Source organism: Monodelphis domestica, chromosome 8 (genome assembly GCF_027887165.1).
Source record: "Monodelphis domestica isolate mMonDom1 chromosome 8, mMonDom1.pri, whole genome shotgun sequence".
Lineage (NCBI taxonomy): Eukaryota > Metazoa > Chordata > Mammalia > Didelphimorphia > Didelphidae > Monodelphis > Monodelphis domestica.
Window position 1 is genome coordinate 202,970,098 of NC_077234.1, and position 23,513 is coordinate 202,993,610.

General features: G+C 39.9%; 1 protein-coding gene across 1 annotated transcript in view; it reads left to right on the forward strand.

The window, feature by feature from the left end:
• CRACDL (CRACD like) overlaps positions 1 to 23,513 on the forward strand; it is a 127,727-nt gene that overhangs the window by 61,998 nt on the left and 42,216 nt on the right. Inside the window, exons 6-7 of the mRNA XM_007501100.3 lie at positions 8,576 to 8,803; positions 13,058 to 14,690. Of these exons, the coding sequence (XP_007501162.3) occupies positions 8,576 to 8,803; positions 13,058 to 14,690 (1,861 nt within the window). The remainder of the gene's footprint in view (positions 1 to 8,575; positions 8,804 to 13,057; positions 14,691 to 23,513) is intronic.

A 23,513-nucleotide genomic window follows, 5' to 3' on the forward strand; every position in this document is an offset into this window, starting at 1 on the left:
TGTCATTAAGAGTTGGAAACAACTGAACTACTGAACAACAACAATATATGTGTATAGAGACAACAAGGTGGCACAGTAATGGGTCTGGAGTTAGGAAGACCACAGATACTTAGCTTCTGTGTAAACCTATCTGCCTTGGTTTCCTCTACTGAAAAATGGGGATCATAAAAGCACCTGCCTCTTGGGTTTATTATACAAACTAAATATAATAATATTTGTAAAGTGTTTTGTACAGTGCCTGCCACATAGTCAGTGTTTAATAAATGATGCTTCCTTCCTTCCTTGATAAACATCTAAATTTTGGTGTGTGGGTAGACAAACTTATTTTACTGTTTTTCATTGAAGCTAGAGAAAATAGGCTCAGTAACTAAGTTCATCAAATAAATCAAACTAATTGCATTAAATGATGCAGTTTATTCAAATAACAGCCTGACTTTCCAAGATAACCTTCAATTTTTTTCCTGCAGCTTTTGGGGTAAGCAAGTTTTCAAATGCTTACATGATTGGTATGGGTAGGATTATTACCCAAAACAATATGTAAGAGACAGCTGGATGGTTTGGTGGGTAGAGATCCAGGACTGGAAACAGGAGAACTTGGGTTCAAATTTGACCTCAGACACATCCTAGCTGTGTGACCCTGGGCAAGTCACTTAATCCTGATTGCCTTATCCCTCTTCTGCTTTGGAACCAATATTCAGTATCATTCTAAGTTGAAAGGAAAGGGCTTAAAAAAACCCTATATGTAAGTCAGAACAGCTTTGTATTTAAAGATAAAAATGCTATATATGAATGATAGGTTGAAGCTTAAAAAAAGATACTGGAATATATAATAGGGCAAGTATTTTTTTACTGTCATATATTGAATATTATTTATATCCATGCAACATTAGGATACACACAGATAAATATAGTTTTAATGAGTGAATTGGTTTAACTGGGTCAGTGAAACTTCATATCAGGATATTCATTGTCCTATTGGTTCCTTGGAGAAAAGTATCCCAGTAATGTGAATTGAGGGGGCAACTCCTCCTTACACACTTCCTAGATAGTGGGCAAGTCACTTCACCTTCTTGTCCTCAGTTTCCTCATCTGTCAAGTGAGCCGGAGAAGGAAATGGCAAACCACTCCAGTATCTTTGCCAAGAAAAGTCCAAATGGGACCACAAAAAGTCATATACAACCAAAACAACTTCACAACAATAGTGGATTGAGCATCATTCTTGAAGCCAAATTTCCTGTACATGCTAACTCTATAACCAAAGTGCCCTGAGACATTTCTCAAAAGCTAAAAATTGCAGAAGAATTTCAAGCCAGCTTGGGTAGGAATGAAGAACATTTCTCCTGCCACTTTCCCACATGGATAAAACGATGAGATCACAAGTGACAAAAGAAAAAAAAATCCAACTTCCCTATTGTGCTGGGCCATATCTGCAAAACAAACTAAGAGCTGGAATACCCCTGCACACTGAAGCAAGAAGGGCAGGGAACATTTTCCTAGGAATGACCCGTGGTGGCATCAACCGTTGTATCATTTTATTTGATTGTGACTAAGCCAGGGGAGCCAGAAGACCACATTGCATTTAGACTAGGTCCAGGATATGCATATATTTATAGTTTATTGTTTCAGTTCCCTTTTTACTATAAGTTCTATAGTCCCTTTACTATGGTCACAAAAGCAAAAGACCGTTCCAGAAATGTTTCCCTTCTTTTAGGGGAAAAGGGAAAAAGAAAGAAAATAAATAGCAGAATGTTGAGAGAATCCTGTCCTGGGAGACCTGAATTCAAGTCCCAACTCTGGCAACAGGTTTTGTGTTTTGGGAAAATAACTTAGCTCTAAGGTCCCCAATTAGCTCATCTGTGAAATGTAGGAATTGGATTTAATAACTTCTGAATTCTCTTTTCCAGCTTTCCTATTCTGTGATTTGCACAGAATAGGTCTTATTTTTCCTGGTTTCTACATCCATAGCAAACCTCTGCTCTTAAATGCCATGAATCTTTATATTATAGAAGGAATACTCTTTAAAAAACAAAACAATCTTTACTTTCTGTCTTAGAATAGATACTTAGTATGGATTCCAAGACAGAAGAGTAGTGAGGGCTAGGGAATTGGAGTGAAGTGACTTGCCCAGGGTCAAACAGCTAAGAAGTGTCTGAATCAAAATTTAAATCCAGGTCCTCCTGATTCCAAGTCTGGAATCTCTCCACTGTACCACTTAGCTGCCCTCTTCACTATTTTTTTTAAACCCTTACCTTCTGTCTTAGAGTCAATACTGTATTGGTTCCAAGTCAGAAGAGCAACCAGGGCTAGGTACTTGGGTTTAAGTGACTTGCCCAGGGTCACACAGCTAAGAAGTATCTGAGGGCAGATTTGAATCCAGGACTTCCAAATCAAGATCTGACTTTCTATCTGCCCTTTAAGGGATTTAAATTTTTTGTTTGTTTGTTTTTGTCCTTTACCTCCTGTCTTTGTATCCATTCTAAGACAGAAGAGTGACAAGGGCTAAACCTCCCAACTCCAGGCCTGGCTCTCTATCTGTGCAACCTACCTGCCCTGCACACCTTCGCCCTTAAATGCTATGAATCTTTGATACAGAAAGAGTACCGATGGTATTTCAACTATCACTTGAAGAATGTCAAAATAATAATAGCACGTTCCTTGAAGAGCATGACCTTTGATCAGCCCTTCATTCTGTTTCTGTTGCTTTTATTTTTTTCTGTTGAGTTTGGCTTCTTCATATGAAATGCAAATGTTTCTTGTCATGTTGTTTTTCATATTGCACATAGGCGTTATCTGTCTGTGATCCATTTCATTGTTCATCTTTGACTGAATCTCTCCCTCATTCCATTCCACAGTTCTCTGACCCTCACAAGCATCTTAGCTCTTTGAGTTTAGCTGGAACAGGCAGTGAAGAAGAAGAACAGGTAATTTCTCCTCTATTCATTAAGAAGAACACAAAAATCTAGACCCACCAAAGCTTTAGACGTGCGTGTCCCGATGCACAAAATCACAGGATTTTGCCAAGCGGTACCTGGACGTATGCCAGAATTTTCTTCCCTAGACTGCGCTGATTTATCGTGTGTGCTCCTTCTCCACTGTCTTCTATCCATTCTTTGGTTCCTAGAAATATGCTTCATTTCAACACAATAGGCACTTCCCACAAATAACTGAGCAAACTCCCCTACAAATGATATTTCCCCAAAATAGGTTAGCAAAATCACCTAAAGGGTGTGATTCACTTTTCATTTCTGTAGTTTGCCCAAAGATAACAGAAAGGAAGGATGTGGGATTACACTTTAACAATATGGTACGTACATTGTCTGTATGCAAATGTCAGTTTCTAAAAAACACCCCAGGATTATTTGATTTCATTCAGTTGAGCTAGTACCAGCAATCCACATGACAAGGCACAACCCCAAATATGGGCGTGCGTGTTCCAATAAAATAAATAAATAAAGTAAAAAATCATAAATAAAAAATAAAACTATCCTAGTCACTAGTACAGTTCAGGGGAAAGCATTCTCTCTTCCTTGAGTTATAAAGACCAAATTTCAGTCACTAAAAGAGCTCTCTCCATACAAAACTAAGCTCGAAGACCAACATCGCTCCAACTCTCCCAGTATAGGATTGAAATAGACACTAGTTGATGCAAATAGTTTGTTGGGTTTTTTTAACCCTTACCATCTATTGATTCTAAGACAGAAGATTGGTAAGGGCTAGGCAATTAGAGTTGGGTGATTTGCCCAGAGTCACACAGCCAGGCAATATCTGAGGCCAGATTTGAACCCAGGTTCTCCTTCCTCTAGGCTAAATGCTTAACAGATCTGACTATGATTGATTTCATGTTATTAGGGAGTTTTGTAATTTTAAAAAATCTATTATGTGAGGACAATTCCTCCTGGTAGGTTATCTTGTAAACAAATTCTCTTTTTAAATGTAATTATTAACTATAAAGACCAAGATTTATGAGACTGTCATTTACAAATTTGCAAAGGAGGTGTGGTGGGAAGAATACTGAATCTGGAGTTAGAAGACCTTACAGCCTGTGTGACCTTGGGCAAATCAATGAACGAGGCCTCAGTCTCCTCATCTGTAAAATGGGAGGGTTCAACAAGATGGTCTCTGAGGTCCTATCCAGTTTTAAATCTAGGATGCTATGATCCTCTGATATAAATTCAACTGGAAAATTGATTCATTCCAACAAACACTTATGAAATAACAAATACGTGCTAAAGTCAATGCTAGACATTGGTGATACAAAAACAACTCACTGTTGAATTCCATGGAAAGATGAGCAAAGCAGGGTCAAATCTAGTTAATATTTGGATGGGAGGGACACAAGAGCATCAACAATATCACATGAAAAATAATTCAAGGAGGGAGAGAAAACATCAAGAAACTAGGGGAACCCCAAAGATTTCTTGTTGGAAGCCTAATTGAGCCTTGAAGGAAGCTAAAGGCTTCCCATTTTTAAGTGATAAAACATTCAGGAAGTATTACTAAAGTTGGTCGTGCCTTTGTAATACTAGGCAATTAGGTAGTGCAGTGGATAGAATGCCTGTCAGGCTTGGAGTCAGGAGGACTCAATTTCCTGAGTTCAAATATGGCCTCAGACATTTACTAGGCTGGTAACCTGGGCAAGTCACTTAACTCTGTTTGTCTCAGTTCCTCATTTGTAAAATGCACTGGAGAAGGAAATGTCAAACCACTCCAGTGTTGTTGCCCCAGAAAACCCTCCCCTCCCCAAATGGGGCCACAAATCAGATACAACTGAACAACAACCAGTGGCTGCATTTTTGCCACACTGTGAGATATACCCCTCTCCCTGACCCAAAGAAATACTTAAGAGTTTTACATGCAAACAAGGAAATATAAAATATTATTTAAAAAAATAAAAGAAGGTACCTAGGTGGCTGAGTGGATTAAGAGCCAGTCCTAAAGATGGGAGATGCTGGCTTCAAATGTGGCCTCAGACACTTCCTAGCTAGATGACCCAGGGCAAGTCAATTAATTCTTTACCTAGCCTTTACTGTTCTGCCTTGGAACCAATACATAGTATTAATTCTAAGATGGAAGGTAAAGGAGGAAGGAAGGGAGAAAGAAAGAAAGAAAGAAAGAAAGAAAGAAAGAAAGAAAGAAAGAAAGAAAGAAAGAAAGAAAGAAAGAAAGAAAGAAAGAAAGAAAGAAAGAAAGAAAGAAAGAAAGAAAGAAAGAAAGAAAGAAAGAAAGAAAGAAAGAAAGAAAGAAAGAAAGAAAGAAGGAAAGAAGGCAGGAGAGAGGAAGAGAAAGAGAGGAAGAGAGGAAGGAAAGAAGAAAGGAAGAGAAAGATAAAAAAGAAAGAATAGAAGAGGACAGAAAAAAGAATAGAACAGAACAAAATAAAAAGAAAATGATGAATGGATAACAGCTCAGAAAAAAACCAAAAAGGTCCCTAAGGCTCTGATAACAAATAGAGATTTCAGACAAAGTTAAGACACCTGTGGTCACTAGCAGCTGCATTCTTGTCCTGACCGGGTGATAGAGCTGATCACAGGAAACCTCAGTCTTGGAAGCTAAAAAGTGAAACCTTTCTTTTTTTCTAGGCAGCAAAATCTAAAATACCTGTTTAGCAGTCATGCCCAGATCAGGAGAAAATGAGGAAGGAATTTGTTTAGTGCTCCTTAATCTAGCTGCTTAGGCCCTCCTGGCTCTAACCAAACCCATTCCCCTCTCAAATCCAGAAGACCCCACTTGAATTTACAAAGGTAAGACTTCAGGAGGCAGGATTGGTTAAAACAGGCCCCAGCCTCAGTAACTAAGCAGAGGTCAGGCAATGGAGTTTTAAAGATCTCAGTTGTAAAAGGCTGCCTTTTAGTCTGCCTACAGCTCACTTCTCAAAAAAAGGGGGAAAAAAGGTTCACTAACTACAGGATGAAAATAGAGAATTGCCCTCTGGGATTGCCTAATCTTGCCTAAAACTGTACATAGATGGGTATCTTCATTGTCTCAGGCCTCAAAAATGTCAGAATTGGCTTGGTTAGAAAACAAAGCCATGACTGAGACTCAGAGTTCTAAGGCTAGGTGAAAAGAAAAATTGGTTTCCTTCCCATTTCTTTTTCCACTTTCCCAAAGCAGTAGGATAAGCAGAGAAAAGTGGGGGTGCATAGGGAAGGGTGCGGGAGTGGGGCAAGAATTGTTAGAGCTTCCTGAGGCTTCTTGGTATAGTACTTCCTTTTTTTTTTTTAAGACTGGGGTAAAGAAAGATTTAAATGTCAATATGAGCACATGCAAGCTGACCAGGCCTTTCTAGAGGATTCATTGTTTGATTTGTTTGTATTAAACAATCCTCAGGTTCCGATCAATGAGAAAGAGAAGCTGCTCCCTTTAGTGAGTAGCAAGCCTTTTTCCAATTTTTTTTCTTTTTTTTTTTTGGTATAAAGATACGCATGAAATAGTCTGTCTCATTGTGCAATGCCTGCATTGTCTATAATGCAGTAAAATGCTTATTGACCTACCAATACGCACCAGGAATTTTTCTTTTTTAAAACCATTTCTATTACAAATCAGTTAATAGCCTTGTTTTAGAAAGGGTGGATTTGCTTCAGGTAAGATTACCCATATCATTTCTTTCCTGAATCTAGATTATAGTTACATGTGAGACTTACTAGGAATTATCGGAATTTTTGTTTTTATTTTGTTTTTGTTTTTAGGGTTTTATTTTTTATTTTGTTTTGTTTTATTGCTCCACTAAGTGGATAGATAAGGAAACAAAAATAGAACCTTGATGTCTTTGATTACTCTTTTCTGCTCGTTTTAATCATGTTCCCTGTCTAGTGAATGACACTAAAATTTGTTTTCATTAGAAAGGAGCTGCGTCATACAGACTAATATGAAAAAATGAATGACTTGCTGAAGTAATTTGCCTGCAGGGGAAAGCAGGCCCCAAGCCAGCCTCTCAGATCTTGCATTCTGGGGAATGTTGTCATCCAGGCTTTGTTAGATTCACTGTGCAGAGATGTGATTATTGTTTTAAGCATTAGTTCAGCCACAGAAATGAACTTTGTTGGTTTTCAACATTATCCAGACTGAAAATTTGGTGCTGGGATTTTTGAGAGGGTTTTGGGTTCAGAATTGTCTGTAAACATTTTTTTATTTGTCCCAGAATCTTCCATGCAATGGGGCTGTGGTCTGAATTTTGGTCATAATTGCTATCTTTCACTTTTCTCTTGTTACTTTAAAAGAAGACATTTAGACATCATTCAGTTAAGTAGTCCTGCCAAGTCATATATTTCATAATGTTGGGAGAAAAAAAAATCAAAACTTTCAAAGTACGTTCAAAACTGAAATAACATCCCTTCCCTGAACAAAGTGTCCTCTGTTGGGTAGATACTTTAGCAACAGTGTTCATGTTGACTATCTCCTTAGACTTTGCGTCTGTTGTTGGGTTCTATGGAAACATGTATGTTGAAAAGTGATTGTGTGCCAGAAAAGCATGTAGTCACTGAGGCTATATAATAAACAAACCCCGTGCAATGGCAGAACACTGAGTGATGCCTAAGCACAGGTCTGAGCACTCAGTTGTCTCTCATCTCATTATTCACCTGACTACTCCACCTAGTCAGAAGGACCCTCCTCTTTGAGAGACGGTGGGCTCAGCTCTCAAAAGGGTTTATCTATCAGAACAACTTAGTATGATAAGTGGCCAAGCCCCCTTATACAAGGGTTATTGGAACAAAGAGTTGGCTCCATTCCTAACCCTAAAGTCTTTGTAGTTCATTGGAAGCAAGAACAGAAGTAGTTGAGTTAGCACTTTAAAAGTTCTTAGAAATATATGACATGTTTTCATGTCTGTGAAACATTTTAACTAGATTAACATAATCGCAAGAAATATGGTTTCTATTCCTAGGCCAAATCATTTGACTTTGGCCAAGTTGTTTTTTCTCTCTGAGCCCCAGATTCTTAGACAGTTAGGTGGCACAGTGGATTACATGCTAGATGTAGAGTTAGGAAGACCTCAGTTCATATCTTGCCTCAGACCCTTGCTAGCTGTGTGGCTCTGAGCAAGTTACTTTAATTCTTTTCATATCCATTCCCCCATTCTGTAAAATGAAGCAATAACAGCAACTATCTGTAAGGATAAAGTGAGATAAAATAAGTGAAGTGGTCTGAACTAAATATTGTCCATTAGCTATTATTATATTTCCCCTCTATAAAATGGGGCTAGTGAGACCTGACCTACCTATCCCATAAGCCCTATTGTGAGACCCAAGAAAGAGAATTTAGTTAAAAGCAGCTGGCAAATACTAATGTATGATTTGGATTTCATTTCTTATGTGTTATTTTCTGTTAAGGTATCAGAATTCTCCCTATCAAATGTCAAATTTAGAATATTTAAGATAGGTATAACAATTTTTAACTCAAAACTTTTTGAATGTAATAAATAAATAAATAGAATACATATTTAGAAAACTTTAGAATTCTTCATAAGAAATAACAAGGGATAGCACAAAAACTAAACATATTAAGAGAATGTTTGAAATCTGATTCTTTAGTTTTTTGAAAGCTAACGCTATGAATGTTTTCCTTCTATTTTCCCAAGGTCCCTTTAGGTTCTTCTTCCAGACCCCTCTCTCCAGACCAGCTTTTCTCCAGACATGCCAGTGATACTATGACATCACCAAGGACATCTGACAGTAGCCTCTCACCTCTAGCAGATTTTGATTATCCTCCTGAGTTCTCCTCCTGCCTTGATAACTCAGCAGCAAAGCACAAACTCCTAGTTAAACCTCGAAACCAGAGGTCCAGCAAAATGAGACGGTTGTATTCGGTAAGTCATGTCTCACTAAATAGAAATGGAATTTAGTACTCTTTCCCTATCCTTCTAGGGATTGATCTTGAGCCCTGGAGCAGGGGTCAGATGCTCCTACTCACTTTCAGCAAGCCTACCACTAGATCTGACCATATTGCTTACATGACTTGGCATCAGGAACAGGAGTTGATGTGTTAATGTTGGAGTGATGATCTCCCTCTAAAAAGAGCCTAGGGGGCAGCTGGGTGACTCAGTGAATAGAGAGCCAGCCCTGAAGATGGGAGGTCTTAGGGTCAAATCTGGCCTTGGAAATGTCCTAGCTGTGTGTGCCCCTGGGCAAGTCACTTAAAACAATTACCTAGCCCTTACTGCTCTTCTGCCTTAGAACCAATACTTAGTATTGATTCTAAAATGGAAGAGTTGAGGATTTAGAAAAAAAAATGCATAAACAATATATACAATTCTTCTTCCTTTCAACTGATTATTACCTTGTAACCAAAACTCAATGTGGATTATAAAACAGAAGGTAAAGGTTTTAAGGAAGAAAGGGAGGGAGGGAAGGAGAGAGAAAAGAAGGAAGGAGAAAGAAAGAAAGGAAGGAAGGAATGAGAGAAAGGAAGAGGGGGAAGGAGGAGAGAGAAAGAAGGGAAGGAAAGAAAGAAGGAGGAGAGCCTAGTTCTTTCTGGTTGTGATACTAGGAAAAAGAATGGGTGCTGGCAGAAGATTTTGAGGATACTTTGAGCTGACCTTTGATCAGTGAATTTCTAGCCAATTTAGTTCTCCTGGGTGAAAAGTTTGTTTCTGTCTAATTTCATGGGAAATAAACTCCTTTCCTTTTGTTAAATTTCATTATAGCTGGATACAGATTAAACTCCCACCAGGTTCTAGGTTCAATAATGTTGACTTTCAGGAGGGTCAAGAAGTTTAGGCATTTCAGTGTTCCATCTCAACTCCTGTTCCTGATGCCAACCAAGTCACCCAGGCAATATGGTCAGATCTAGTGGTAGGCATTCTTTTTAAAGATCAAAATAGTTTTTTCTCCTTAGAAGTGAAGTGTGATGGGCTACCTATCAGGCAGTAATATGCTTCTTCAGGGAATAATGGCAACAAAAGACTTCCAGTAAATGTAGCCCTGTGCACTATGGAGACAAAAGCCACAGCAACAAAAACTTATTCAAATTTTCTGTATTCGTTGTTTACTGATCAAACATAAGATCTTTTCAAAGCATATATAAGTGCTGCACAAAACGTCTAGCTGACCCAGTTACTCCTGGGCCCTGCTCCCAAATAGTTCATAATCTTAGGAAAGCAAGATTGGGTTGATGAACAGGGTAGCATCTATACCTCTTTTGGAATGGATAGGGGTAGGGAAGGAAGACAGAAAGAAGCAGCTGCCTACCCATTATTCTTTATCTGTGGAGTTTGGGTGTTACTTTGAAGTGAAGTTCCAAAGATGAAAAGGATTTCACTTAGTAAAAAGGGACAAAGTAGCCCTAACAGATGTAAGTTGTCAAGACTTAGCCTGGAGAGGGTAGTGGCAGATGGGATGCTTTATTTGGAGTGGGGAAAGGAAAAGGAATGGAAAGGAAAAAGCATTTTTCTAGTACCCCACTATGTGCCAGGTACTGTGCTGGGCACTTAAAAAAAATAATTATTATCTCATTTCATCTTCACAATAACTGAGTATTAGGTGCTGTTATTATTCCCATTTTACAGTTGAGACAAATAAGAGTTAAGTCTTTTGCCCAAGGTCACAAATCTAGCAAATTTCTAGAGCTAGATTTGAATTCAAGTCTTCCTGACTATACTCCTGAGTGCTCTGTTATCCGCTGTACCAGCAGCTAGAGAGCCTGGAATTTCCAAGAACAGAGTCCCTTCCCAGAGTCTTGTGGAAGTGAAAGGTCTTGGCTAATATTTCCTCCTTTTGCCACTTTGAAAGCTTTAAAGGCCAATATTCAGCTTTAGGTCTCTTCCTCCAAAATGTTCACCCCGACCCCTCCACTGCTCAGATGCTAGGCAGCCTTTGCTACATTTGAATTCCGATTCTGTCTTACATCAAATGCCAGGTCAGTTTTGTGGTGGAAAACTGTTACCAGAAATGATCATGTCTCTCACTGAATATATTTGTCATTTTAGACTCCAGATTTTAGAGTCGAGATTTTCCCATGTAGCTTTGAAGCAAGGCATACATATTCTGATGTGGTAGATGGCTACTGAGATAAAACCAAACTTGTGTCAGGTTGCATTTATTATTTGATATTTCTCAGGCATCTACCCACGAAATTCAAAATATAGGAATGTCTGGAAAACTCCATCTTCTCACTTCTTCTGCCGGCTTCTCCCTTCGCATTCAGGAAATTACTGATCACAGACTCAGAGCTGGAAGGAATCTTAGAGGGCATTTTATCCAGTGGCCTCATTCTAGAGATGACAAACCGAAACCCAAAGAATAATGACTTGCCACAGGGTTCCAGGAGGGAGGAAGTAGCAGGGCTGGGATCTGAACCCAGTGCTCTTTCCACAATGCTATGATTTAGACCTTTGGATCTGAGATTTCTAGGAGACTAGAAGGAAGGGGAATTGCCTCAAGTATGTCCTAGCAGTCAATAAATAGGTAGTGAGTACCAGCTGTGTGCAAAGTACTAGAGAAAATAAAAAAATATATAGGATATAATTCCTGCCCTCAGGAGAGTTTATAGTCTAGCTGAAGAGACACTAAAGTAATCAATCACTGTAGTGATGCCTCGTGGTGTGAAGATGATCCCGAGTTCTCCAGGAATGTGCAAGTGATATAGCAGGCTCTCCCAACTTAGAAAGATTTCAGATACAAACCAAGGGATGGACTGTGTGTCTGCTGTCTGAGAATAAGCCTAGCTCAATTCAGAGAAGTTCATGACCATGTTGGTAGCTAAGCAATTTGGGGGGTTTTGACCAGAGCAACCCTCAGATTGTTTTCTAAAATACAGAACGATTGTGATCTGTGTTGGCAGAGGGAGTATCCACATGAAAAAAATTACATATCCTTGTAGTTATATTTTTATCAGGATGACACTGGCTGGCCCAAAGGAGATCCTTATAAAAATGGAAGAAGGGTACTCACACTATATTAGTAGGCATGGGATCTTGGGCAAGTTTTTTCAACTTCCTGAGCCTCAGTTTCCTTTCTTGAAGTAGAAGTAGAGACCTGACTAGATGATTGCTGAAGTCCATTATTTTCATTATATTCTATGATTCTATAACATATAGGTATAACTAGCAGTATATGGCAAGATATGGTATGTCTGGTGGACAAAGAGTCAGATCTCTTAAAGACTTTATTGAATGCTCTATATTTCTTTTTTTGAAACCCTCACTTTCCATCTTAGGATCAATACTGTGTATTAGTTCCAAGGCAGAAGAGCAGTAAGGGTCACACAGCTAGGAAGTGTCTGAGGTCAGATTTGAACCCAGGACCTCAAGTCTCTGGCCTGGCTCTCAATCCACTGAGCTACCCAGCTGCCCCAAATGACCTCAAATTTTGAGAAGCATTTCAGATCTTATATTCATATAGTTTTGTATTATTATCTTATATTTAGTTGTTATATTTATTGAATAGTAGTATTACATATTTAATTACTTCCAGTGTTTAAAGGCCATGAAGCCAGGGATCATGTCAACTATCCTTGTGTCTCCTCTAACATGTAGCCCAGTGCTCTGCACTTATAATTAGGTACACTATTAAATTAGGTGCTAATGATTATTGAAAGAGTATATTCAGAAGAGAAAGGGATCATGGTCATCATTAACTGGGAAACTTTCACCATGTAGTTCAAACTTTGTAAAATTTGGACAGGTCAAGAGATGGACATTCTGGAGACAAATTTGTGTAAGGAAGCAAAGAGCACAAACTGGCTTCAGTGACGAGATCATAGTATTGGGAGAGATCACTAGAGACTGGGAGAACTGAGAGCCAGCCCTGTTAGTCACCTTATAAAGAAAAATCTGCAGATGTCTCTAGGGAACAGTTTTACGGTTTCACTAGAAATTAGTTTGTTTGAGACTCTAAATAGGTTAATTATTTAGGATATTGGGAAAGGATGCTTTAATTTGTTTAGCATTTTCATTTATAATTTATCTGCTTAAAGATGCCATTTTCTAAAATAGTACAAGTGGTAAAAGGAGGATTTTTGAGGAAGCTTGGGAATTAGAGAAGGAAATCTAAAATTAAAAAAAATTAGTTCTATGAATGTTTAAAGTAGTGATGAAATCTAATACATCCTATATTTCTTGCAGCGGGCACAGTCAGAGTCTCTAAGCGATCTGACTTGTACCCCAGAGGAAGAGGAGGAAGATGGGAAACAAATGCTCAAAGACCAGAAAGATGAGAATAGCAGTTACAGCCAGGAGGAAATGATGGACAAGGACACTATAGCAGATAGCCCAGAGCTTTTGAGAGCAGAGATGCCTGAGGAGCCTTCCCAGAGCCGAGAGAACCAAGATGAAAAGCCTTTGGGGCTCCAGTCTCCTGATGTGTTTGCCAGTCCAGGGGAGTTGTCATCACCAGTAAATACCCATGACACTACAGTGGAAATCAGTGTCTCGGGGTCAGAGTCAGACCCTTTACTTTCTTTAGTTCCCCCTTCTCTGCCTGAAAACTCCCCGCTTCCTACTCTAGATGAAGAAGAAAGCAAAGAAGCATCTCCCGCAGCAGGGCCTCCTCCTCCGGGGAGCACGTGTGAGGAGTTGGTTTGTCCACTTAGTGAAGGCCAAAGTCCATCTTGTGACAGCCCTCTAGACGTAGCCCCTCCAACGGCTATTTCTAACACCGCTGCAATTTCGTCTGGCTTAGATTGTTCAGAAAATACCACAGAGGAGTCCAAAGTCAGCCTCGAGATGTCTGATGCTGGGGAAGCGGTGCAAGAATCCACCATAACTCCTGACCTGGGCGCCCAGTTACCAAAGAGTTGTTTGAAAAACCGAAACTCCTCAGACCCCTCGAGTCCCAGTGTTTCTCCCATTGCCCTCGAGTCAGCGTCGCCGCAGCTGGGACCTGCCCCCTGGCAGCTGGAGAGAAAGAGCACCCCGGAGGAGGTCCCGAAGTCTGAGCCACAAGGCTCTCCTCCCAGCACTCCCAGGGGAGGAGGGGGGGCCGATGGCAAACTGGAGAGGGCAGCCAGTGAACTGAGAAGCTCCAGAAAGTTCTCGGTGTCCTCCTCCTGGGAGAGACCGAAGGCCAGCAGCCTCTACCCAAAAGAACACTCCGGGAGCCCCGACGCTCCATCAAACACAAAGTTGTCCCTGCCGAAGACAAACGTGCCCTCAAGAAACGAGGTGGCCAGAGATAGTCTGCAGATGAACACCGAACTCCAGGAAGGGAAATTGGGGGTTACAAAGCAGGCGCCACCCGCCGAGAGCGACTCTCCCAAGAACTCTGTCGGTGGCCGAGAGGGTGACCACACTAGACCACCAAAGGCAGATCCCTGTCCGCAGTTCCCCAGTCAGCCTGCGGGGGAAGACAGAAACCCCTTTCAAGTCAAACTCCGGTCCACGTCGCTGTCTTTCAAATATCGAGATGGGGCTTTCCCAGAATCCAAGGGCATGAAGCGGTACAGTGCAGAGATACGGATGGAGAGAGGAGGGTTGAGGGTGCTTTCCAGAGATGAAAAAACTCCGTTCAAAAGGCTATCGGATACTAGTGCCGCTGGTCCTCTAAGCGATCAGGCGAAAGGCAAAGCCAAGTCCTCGGAGCAGCTCAGTCACAAGCCGCCCTTACCCAAAAAACCTGTTCTGCAGACTCGAACTGCTCCCCACGCACACACGCTCCCTGCAGGGCATCTTGAACCCCTGGACCAATTAACCAAGGCTCCAGAACCCAGAAACGAAACTAAAGCCTCGGAGAAAAAGTTGCCTCTTCACAAAGTAGCTGGTAAGAATGCGGATCGTGTGTGAGTCTGCTTTAAGATGGAGGTGATTATGAAGTCCTCTACTGTGAGCTCTGAATGGAGTTCAGACGAGTCCTGTGTAAATAGGAACCTTTCAGGAATGTTCGAAGAGTAAATAAAAAATTCCTTTCAACTTCGCAGAGAAATGTTTATTGGTTTAAGAGGGCTGTGGGAAAGGGGAAAGTGGCCGGGGGCTGGACAGGATCAAGGGAGTCAAAAGGAGAAAGAAAATCCACGTTAGATTTGTCCCAAGTACGAAGACTCAGATATATAGAAAGAAGACAGCAATGAAAAATTGAAAACTTGTGAAAAGAACATTCCTTGGGAATCAGAACATTAGTTAAATGAATGTCCTGTGTTCAGTTTAGTAACTTAAATAGTTTCATGTAAAATTATTTGCATTCAGTGATCCAGATTCATCTTCTTCTTGCATATTTGTTCACTTCATTTGTCTCTCAAAAATCTTCAATGGCTCCCCATTGCTTTTTTTCTAATACAGGACAATCTTCGGGTCCTGGCATCCACAGTGTCCTTCACAGCTTCTGAGACCTACCTATCCATCTCTCTCTCTCTCTCTCTCCACATACTCCATCTCTCAGCAAAAAAAAAAAAAAATCCTCTGATTTTGTAACCCATGCCTGGAAGGGACGTCCCCCTGCTTCCCTTCCTCCCCTCCCTCTGCCTATTAAAAACCTTCTCTGCCCTCAGGGTCCAACTCAGGTGTCATCTCTTTCGTGAAGCCTTTCCTGATGGCTCTCTAAAATAAAGGCATTTTTTCCCTCCTCAAATTTCTCAGGGCACTCTGAATCCTTCTGGTCTTTTTCACCTTGTTCCTTTTTTTCATCATTATTTTTTATATATGCCTTAACCCTCTTTGTAGAACGCAAGCCGTGTCTGAAGATTTTTATTTCACATCTGGTCCCTAGTTCTTAACACAATGCCCAGAATGCAGTAGGTAATTAGTAAATATTTGTTAGATTCTTTCTAGGACCTAAGCCACTTTCGGGTAATAAATTAAGTGCCTTTGAAACATGGTGCCAGCTTCCTGAGTCCCTTAGCTTCTTTGGGGCCTCTCTCCTCAAGAAAGGACTCTGTCAAGTCCTAGAGCTGCTGTTTAATTCTTTATACTGGTTGCCTAGAAAAACGAATTCAGGGTCAAAGCGTCCCTCAATTGCTTAGTCTTTTTAAGTCCTTACCTTCTGTCTTAGCATTAATAATAAATATTGGTTCCAAGGCAGAAGAGCAATAAGGCTAGGCAATCGGGGTTAAGTGACTTGCCCAGGGTCACACAACTAGGAAGTGTCTGAGGTCAGGTTTGAACTCTGTTTTGGCCAACATAAAGGATTTAAGAAGTACATAAACAAGGGCATCTGGGTGACTTTTGTTGATAGAAAACCAGACCCCAAGAGGAGAGGTCCTGACCCTGGACAAGTCACTGAACCCCCTTTGCCCAGCCCTTAGCACTCTTTGGAACCCATGCTTGGTTTCAATTCTAAAACAGAAGGTAAGGCTAGGTGGTTGTTTTTTGAAGTCACGCACAATAAATACATGTAATTCTTTTTCCTCTCTACTGAGGATAACCTTCCTCCCAGAGTTCTCCAGATTCCCGTCACCATTTTGTGATATAGACTTCCCTTGGAGGGAAGCAAGCAACCCCCAACATCTCTGACAAAGTGCCAAGACATAATGTGTGGCCCTGAACCCCAATCTGTGAATTTCTTGGACCGGTTTACACTTTAGTGATCACTATGGACTTCAGACCAATATGTGGAGATCTGCTTGACTTCTGGGCAAACATGCATGCTTTCCCATTGGGGATAGGGAGGCTTAATTTGTTTTTCCTTTGTTTTTGCTGCTGTAAGTAGATTTATTTTTTGCTTTTTGCTTTGGCAGGGGGAGGGCAGGGAGTGGTTAGATAGACTTTTCTTTTAAAACCCTTACCTTCCACCTTAAAGGGGATAAGTGACTTACCCAGAGTCACACAACTAAGAAGTGTCTAAGTTCAAATTTGAACCCAGAACCTCCCGTCTTTAGGCCTGGCTCTCCACCCAACTGTCCCTTGGGTAGACTCTTAGAAGGAACCAGAGGGTAGCTAGATAGCACAGTATAGAGAGCCAGGCCCCTGGATTCAGGAAGACCTGGGTTCAAATCTAACCTGACATTTATTTTTTAGCTATGAGAACCAGGGCAGGTCACTGAACCCCAATAGCCTATACCTTGCCACTCTTCTGTTAGAATTGATACAAAGACAGGAAATGAGGATTTTTTTTTTAATGAAACTTGAAGAGCAGCTAGGTAGCTCAGTGTGTAGAGAGACAGGAGGTCTTAGATTCAAACCTGACCTCAGACACTTCCTAACTGTGTGACTTTGGGCAAGTCGCTTAACCACCATTGCCTAGCCCTTATGGCTCTTCTGCCTTGGAACTGATACTTAGTATTAATTCTAAGAAGGAAGGTAAGGGTTTAAAAAAAACAGTACATTTTTTTAAAAATATATTTTATTTGATCATTTCCAAGCATTATTCGTTAAAGACAGATCATTTTCTTTTCCTCCCCCCCACCCCCCATAGCCGACGCGTAAGTCCACTGGGCATTAGATGTTTTCTTGATTTGAACCCATTGCTTTGTTGATAGTATTTGCACTAGAGTGTTCATTTAAAGTCTATCCTCTGTCATGTCCCCTCAACCTCTGTATTCAGGCAGTTGCTTTTTCTCGGTGTTTCCACTCCCATAGTTTATCCTTTGCTTATGAATGGTGTTTTTTTCTCCTGGATCCCTGCAAGTTGTTCAGGGACATTACACCGCCACTAATGGAGAAGTCCATTACGTTCGATTATACCACAGTGTATTAGTCTCTGTGTACAATGTTCTCCTGGTTCTGCTCCTCTCGCTCTGCATCAATTCCTGGAGGTTGTGCCAGTCTCCATGGAATTCCTCCACTTTATTATTCCTTTTTGCACAATAGTACTCCATCACCAACATATACCACAATTTGTTCAGCCATTCCCCAATTGATGGGCATCCCCTCGTTTTCCAGTAAAAAACAGTACATTTTACACATATATATATATATATCTTCCTCTTTACTGATTATTAGCTTGGAACCAATACTCCATATTGATTCTATGACCAAAAGTAAGGATTTTTTAAAAAAGCAGCAAGGCAGGTGATAGCCTGGAGGAACTTCATGCAGTTATGTGTTGGGGATAAAGATAAACAATCTCAAGCCTCCATTAACTATGGAAGCTATGCAAGGTCTGGAAACTCACATAAAACTGATGATTTGAGGCATTTCTAAGAATTCATCGTGGGCACCTGAGCACATATGGAAGAAGGCGTTGAGTAAAGCAGGTAACTATTGGCTCTAGGCCTTGGAGAAAAATTTCTACCTCCTTTCCTCTCCTTTCACTTTCTCCTAAATTCTCCCATAGTCTGACTTTCAACTGAATCTGCTTTAGGGAAAGTGATCAGTGATCTCTTCATTAAGGTCTTTTCTTGTTCCTTATCTTTCTTGACTTCTTGGCAGCCTTTGACACTGCAGATCAAATTCTTCTTCTTTTTTTTTTAATTTTATAGTATTTTATTTGATTATTTCCATGCATTATTCATTAAAGACAAAGATCATTTTCTTTTCCTCCCCCCACCCCCCATAGCCGACGCATAATTCCACTGGGTTTCATGTGTGTTCTTGATTCGAACCCATTGCCATGTTGTTAATATTTGCATTAGAGTGTTCGTTTAGAGTCTCTCCTCTGTCATGTCCCCTCAACTGCTGTAGTCAGGCAGTTGCTGTTCCTCGGTGTTTTTACTCCCACAGTTTGTCCTCTGCTTATGGATAGTGTTTTTTCTCCTAGATCCCTGCAGATTGTTCTGGGCCATTACACCGCCACTAATGGAGAAGTCCATTACGTTCGATTATACCACAGTGTATTAGTCTCTGTGTACAATGTTCTCCTAGTTCTGCTCCTCTCGCTCTGCATCACTTCCTGGAGGTCGTTCCAGTCTCCATGGAATTCCTCAACTTTATTATTCCTTTGAGCACAATAGTATTCCATCACCAACATATACCACAATTTGCTCAGCCATTCCCCAATTGATGGGCATCCCCTTGTTTTCCAATTTTTGGCCACCACAAAGAGTGTGGCTATGAATTTTCTTGTACAAGTCTTTTTGTCCATTATCTCTTTGGGGTACAAGCCCAGCAGTGCTATGGCTGGATCAAAGGGTAGACATTCTTTTATCGCCCTTTGTGCATAGTTCCAAATTGCCCTCCAGAATGGTTGGATCAGTTCACAACTCCACCAGCAATGAATTAATGTCCCAACTTTGCCACATCCCCTCCAGCATTCATTACTTTCCATAACTGTCATGTTAGCCAATCTGCTAGGTGTGAGGTGATACCTCAGAGTTGTTTTGATTTGCATCTCTCTGATTATAAGAGATTTAGAACACTTCTTCATGTGCTTATTAATAGTTTTGATTTCTTTATCTGAAAACTGCCCATCCATGTCCCTTGCCCATTTATCAATTGGACAATGGCTTGGGTTTTTGTACAATTGATTTAGCTCTTTATAAATTTGATTAATTAAACCTTTGTCAGAGGTTTTTATGAAGATTTTTTTCCCAATTTGTTGTTTCCCTTCTGATTTTAGTTACATTGGTTTTGTTTGTACAAAAGCTTTTTAATTTGATGTAGTCAAAATGATTTATTTTACATTTTGTGATTCTTTCTATGTCTTGCTTGATTTTAAAGTCTTTCCCCTCCCAAAGGTCTGACATGTATACTATTCTATGTTTACCCAATTTACTTATGGTTTCCTTCTTTATGTTTAAGTCACTCACCCATTTTGAATTTATCTTGGTGTAGGGTGTGAGGTGTTGACCAATTCCTAATCTCTTCCACACTGTCTTCCAATTTTCCCAGCAGTTTTTATCGAATAGTGGATTTTTGTCCCAAAACCTGGGATCTTTGGGTTTATCGTATACTGTCTTGCTGAGGTCTCTTGCCCCCAGTCTATTCCACTGATCCTCCTTTCTGTCTCTTAGCCAGTACCAAATTGTTTTGATGACTGCTGCTTTGTAATATAGTTTGAGGTCTGGGACTGCAAGGCCCCCCTCATTTGTGTTTTTTTTTCATTGTTTCCCTGGATATCCTTGATCTTTTATTATTCCAAATGAACTTTGTTATGGTTTTTTCTAAATCAGTAAAGAAATTTTTTGGGAGTTCCATGGATATGGCACTAAATAGATAAATAAGTTTGGGTAGGATGGTCATTTTTATTATATTGGGTCGTCCTATCCATGAGCAGTTAATGTTTTTCCAATTGCTCAAGTCTAGTTTTAGTTGTGTGGCGAGTGTTTTGTAGTTGTGTACATATAGTTCCTGTGTTTGTCTTGGGAGATAGATTCCTAGGTATTTTATTTTGTCTAGGGTGATTTTGAATGGGATTTCTCTTTCTAGTTTTTGCTGCTGAGCTGTGTTGGAGATATATAGAAAAGCTGATGACTTATGTGGGTTTATTTTGTATCCTGCAACTTTGCTAAAATTGTTGATTATTTCAATTAGCTTTTTGGTTGAATCTCTAGGATTCTTTAAGTAGACCATCATGTCATCTGCAAAGAGTGATAACTTGGTCTCCTCCTTGCCTATTTTGATGCCTTCAATTTCTTTTTCTTCTCTAATTGCTACTGCTAGTGTTTCTAGTACAATGTCAAATTCTTCTTTATGCTTTCTTCTCTCTATTTTTTTTAAATTTTTTTCTCTTTTTTTATGATAATACTCTATCCTGATTCCCTTCCTACCTTTGTTGACTGGTCCTTCTCAATCTCTTTTGTTGGCTTTTCTTCTTAGGTCATGCCCTCCAACATTGGGTGTCCCCTAGGTATGACCCTAAGCCTATATTATTCATTTGGCGAATTTAATTTATCTGTTTGCAGATTCATTCATCTAGCCCAGGCTTCTCTCCTGACCTCCAATCTCACATCTCCAGCTATCTTTGGGATATCTCAAACTGGATACCCTATCTTAAACTCAGCATGTCTAAAACTGAACTCATAAGTCTCCCCCTAAACCCTCTCCTCTTCCTAATTTCCCTGATATTGCTTCTAGTGCCACCATCTTCCTAATCATTCAAGTTTCTTACTTGGGTTCCATCTTCAACTCTTCAATCTCTCTTAACCCTCCCTTTTCCAATGCATTGCCAAAGACTTCCACTTCTGTCTTTGCAACATCTCATAGATGCCTTCTTCTCCCTTCGGACATTGGCACCACCGTGGTATATATCCTTATCTCCTCATCTCTGGACTATTGCAGAAATCTTCTGATTTGTCTCTCTGCTTTAAGTTTCCATTCTCCAGACCATCTTCCATTCAACTATCAAAGTGATCTCTCTAAGGCATAGGACTAATCATATCACCCCCCATTCATAAACCCTGATAGCATCTTGTTACATCCAGGATCAAATATAAAATCCTCTGTCTGGCTTTTAAAGCTCCTTGTAACTTCCTTCCTACCTTTCCAGAATCCTCACTCTTTTACTCTCCTTCACATATTGTATGATGCAATGACCCTATCCTTCTTGTTGTTCCTCACACAAGATGTCTATCTCCCAACACTGAATTTCCACTGGCTCTTCCTTTTGGCTAAAATATTCTCCCTTTATCTGGAGTTGATGAGGGAACCTGATCAATGTGATGGTTTACAGGGAGGTGAACTTTCATCAGGGACTTAGCAACTTTCTCTGGAGAGTGTCCATTGACAACCTTCCTAAAGGAATTATGGGACACTTACAAGGTATTTGTTAGCCTATTTGCATTTCATGGAGTTTTGTGAGAACTGACCTTTTGCACAGGGGGTCCATAAATAGGATCCTGCAGACCTGAGGCAATTTTTCTGAGAGATTCCAAGAGAAACAGATTGGACCTGGACTCTAGGAAGAAAAAATAATCATGAGTCTATCCAAATTACTTATCCAGTGGACCCCAGTAATGGTAAACCTGATGTAGAGGTGCATTGTAATTGTATTTGCCCTTATCCATATGGCAAGAAGAGGCAATAAAGAGACTTTCAATTACATATCCTAGTTGCCTTAATTCTTTTTCTTTGAAAAAAAAATTTCATTTTTCTGTGCCAAATGGATCCACATATAAAAGTAGTATCTTATAGGCCCTTATCCATATGGCAAGAAGAGGCAATAAAGAGACTTTCAATTACATATCCTAGTTGCTTTAATTCTTTTTCTTTGAAAAAAAATTTCATTTTTCTGTGCCAAATGGATCCACATATAAAAGTAGTATCTTATAAGGATAGTATCTTACATAGCTTATGAAGGTGGATAACATCTTGTGAGCCTGAGGACTGACTTAGGTAATTCTAGAAATACCTTTAGTGGTCAGCCCTAAGTAAAATGTTGAGCAAGTAGGTGGCACAGTGGATAGAGTGCTGGGCCTGGACTCAAGAAAACATGAATTCAAATCTAACCTCAGACACTTGTGTGACCCTGGACAAGTCACCTAGCCCCGTGTGCCTAAAAATAAGATTTTTTTAAAAATAAGGAAACATTTATTAAACAACTAACAACTATTATATGCCATAAAGTGTACTAAGCACTATGCAAATTTTATTTCATTTGGTCTTCACATCAACCCTGGGAGGTAGATGCTATTATTATTATTATTATTATTATTATTCCATTTTCATCATTAAAGACACTGAGGCAGACAACAAGTAAATGATCTGTCCAGGTGCAGGTCCGGATCCCAAGTCCAATCTTATATCCACTTTGCCACATAGCTACCTCCAGATTCCCATTCTTCCTTTGCCACTTAATACCGATGTGATCTTAGGCAAGTTACCTCCCTCAGTTCCCTGAGCCTCAGTTTCTTCATATATAAAATAAAAGCATCAGACAAGATTTTCTAGACCCTCTCTAACTCTACTCCTATCTAGAATGTTTTCAGTATAGATTTACTGAATATCCAGACCAAAGATCCTGCCCTTTGTTCTTTCTATTTCTATACAAAGAGTCTATCTTTCTTAATTCCATAGACTGGTTTGGGGAATGAATGAGTTAATATTTTTAAAACATCATCTAGCATGCTGCCTAGAGGACAGAGTCTTCTTTTCATAAACATAAACACCTGAGGTTGTCCACAGAGGACACAAGACAGAGGACATCACAAGCTAAGCTTGAAACTGCTGTCCTTTTGGTGCAATTATGGCATTTCTTTGTGGCTACACTAAAATTAATAAGCATAGCTTTTAGGGATGCATAAGCTAATGAAATTCTCTGCAGCATTTCATGGCAGTTGGATTGAGTAATTCTAAAAGCAGGATGGGGGTGGGGGAAGTCGTAATCACTCAGTATGAATATAATCTTAGCATTGCCATTCATCTCTTTGTATGAACGTGGTCTCTGAGACATCTGGAATGCACATGTAGAATGATATCCTTGCTTTGACTGTGGGACCAAGAAAGAGGTTTGGCAGAACCCTAGAATATTTGGCATTTATTTTCTTATCCATGACCTTCTCTTTAAAAAGCTCCAGTCATTATAACTAGAATAGTACATTTATGGACCAAAATATCTATTGTTTTGTGTGGTGCAGTATTTGTTACTGTTCAGTCATTTCCAACATTTCCTAATTTCATTTGGGGTTTTCATGGCAAAGATACTGGAATGGTTTGCCATTTCCTTCTTTGGTTTATTTTACAAATGAGGAAACCAAGGCAAACAGAATTAAGTGACTCACTCAGGACCAGTATCTGAGTCTCAATTTGAACTCCAGTGTTCCTGACTCCTGGCCCA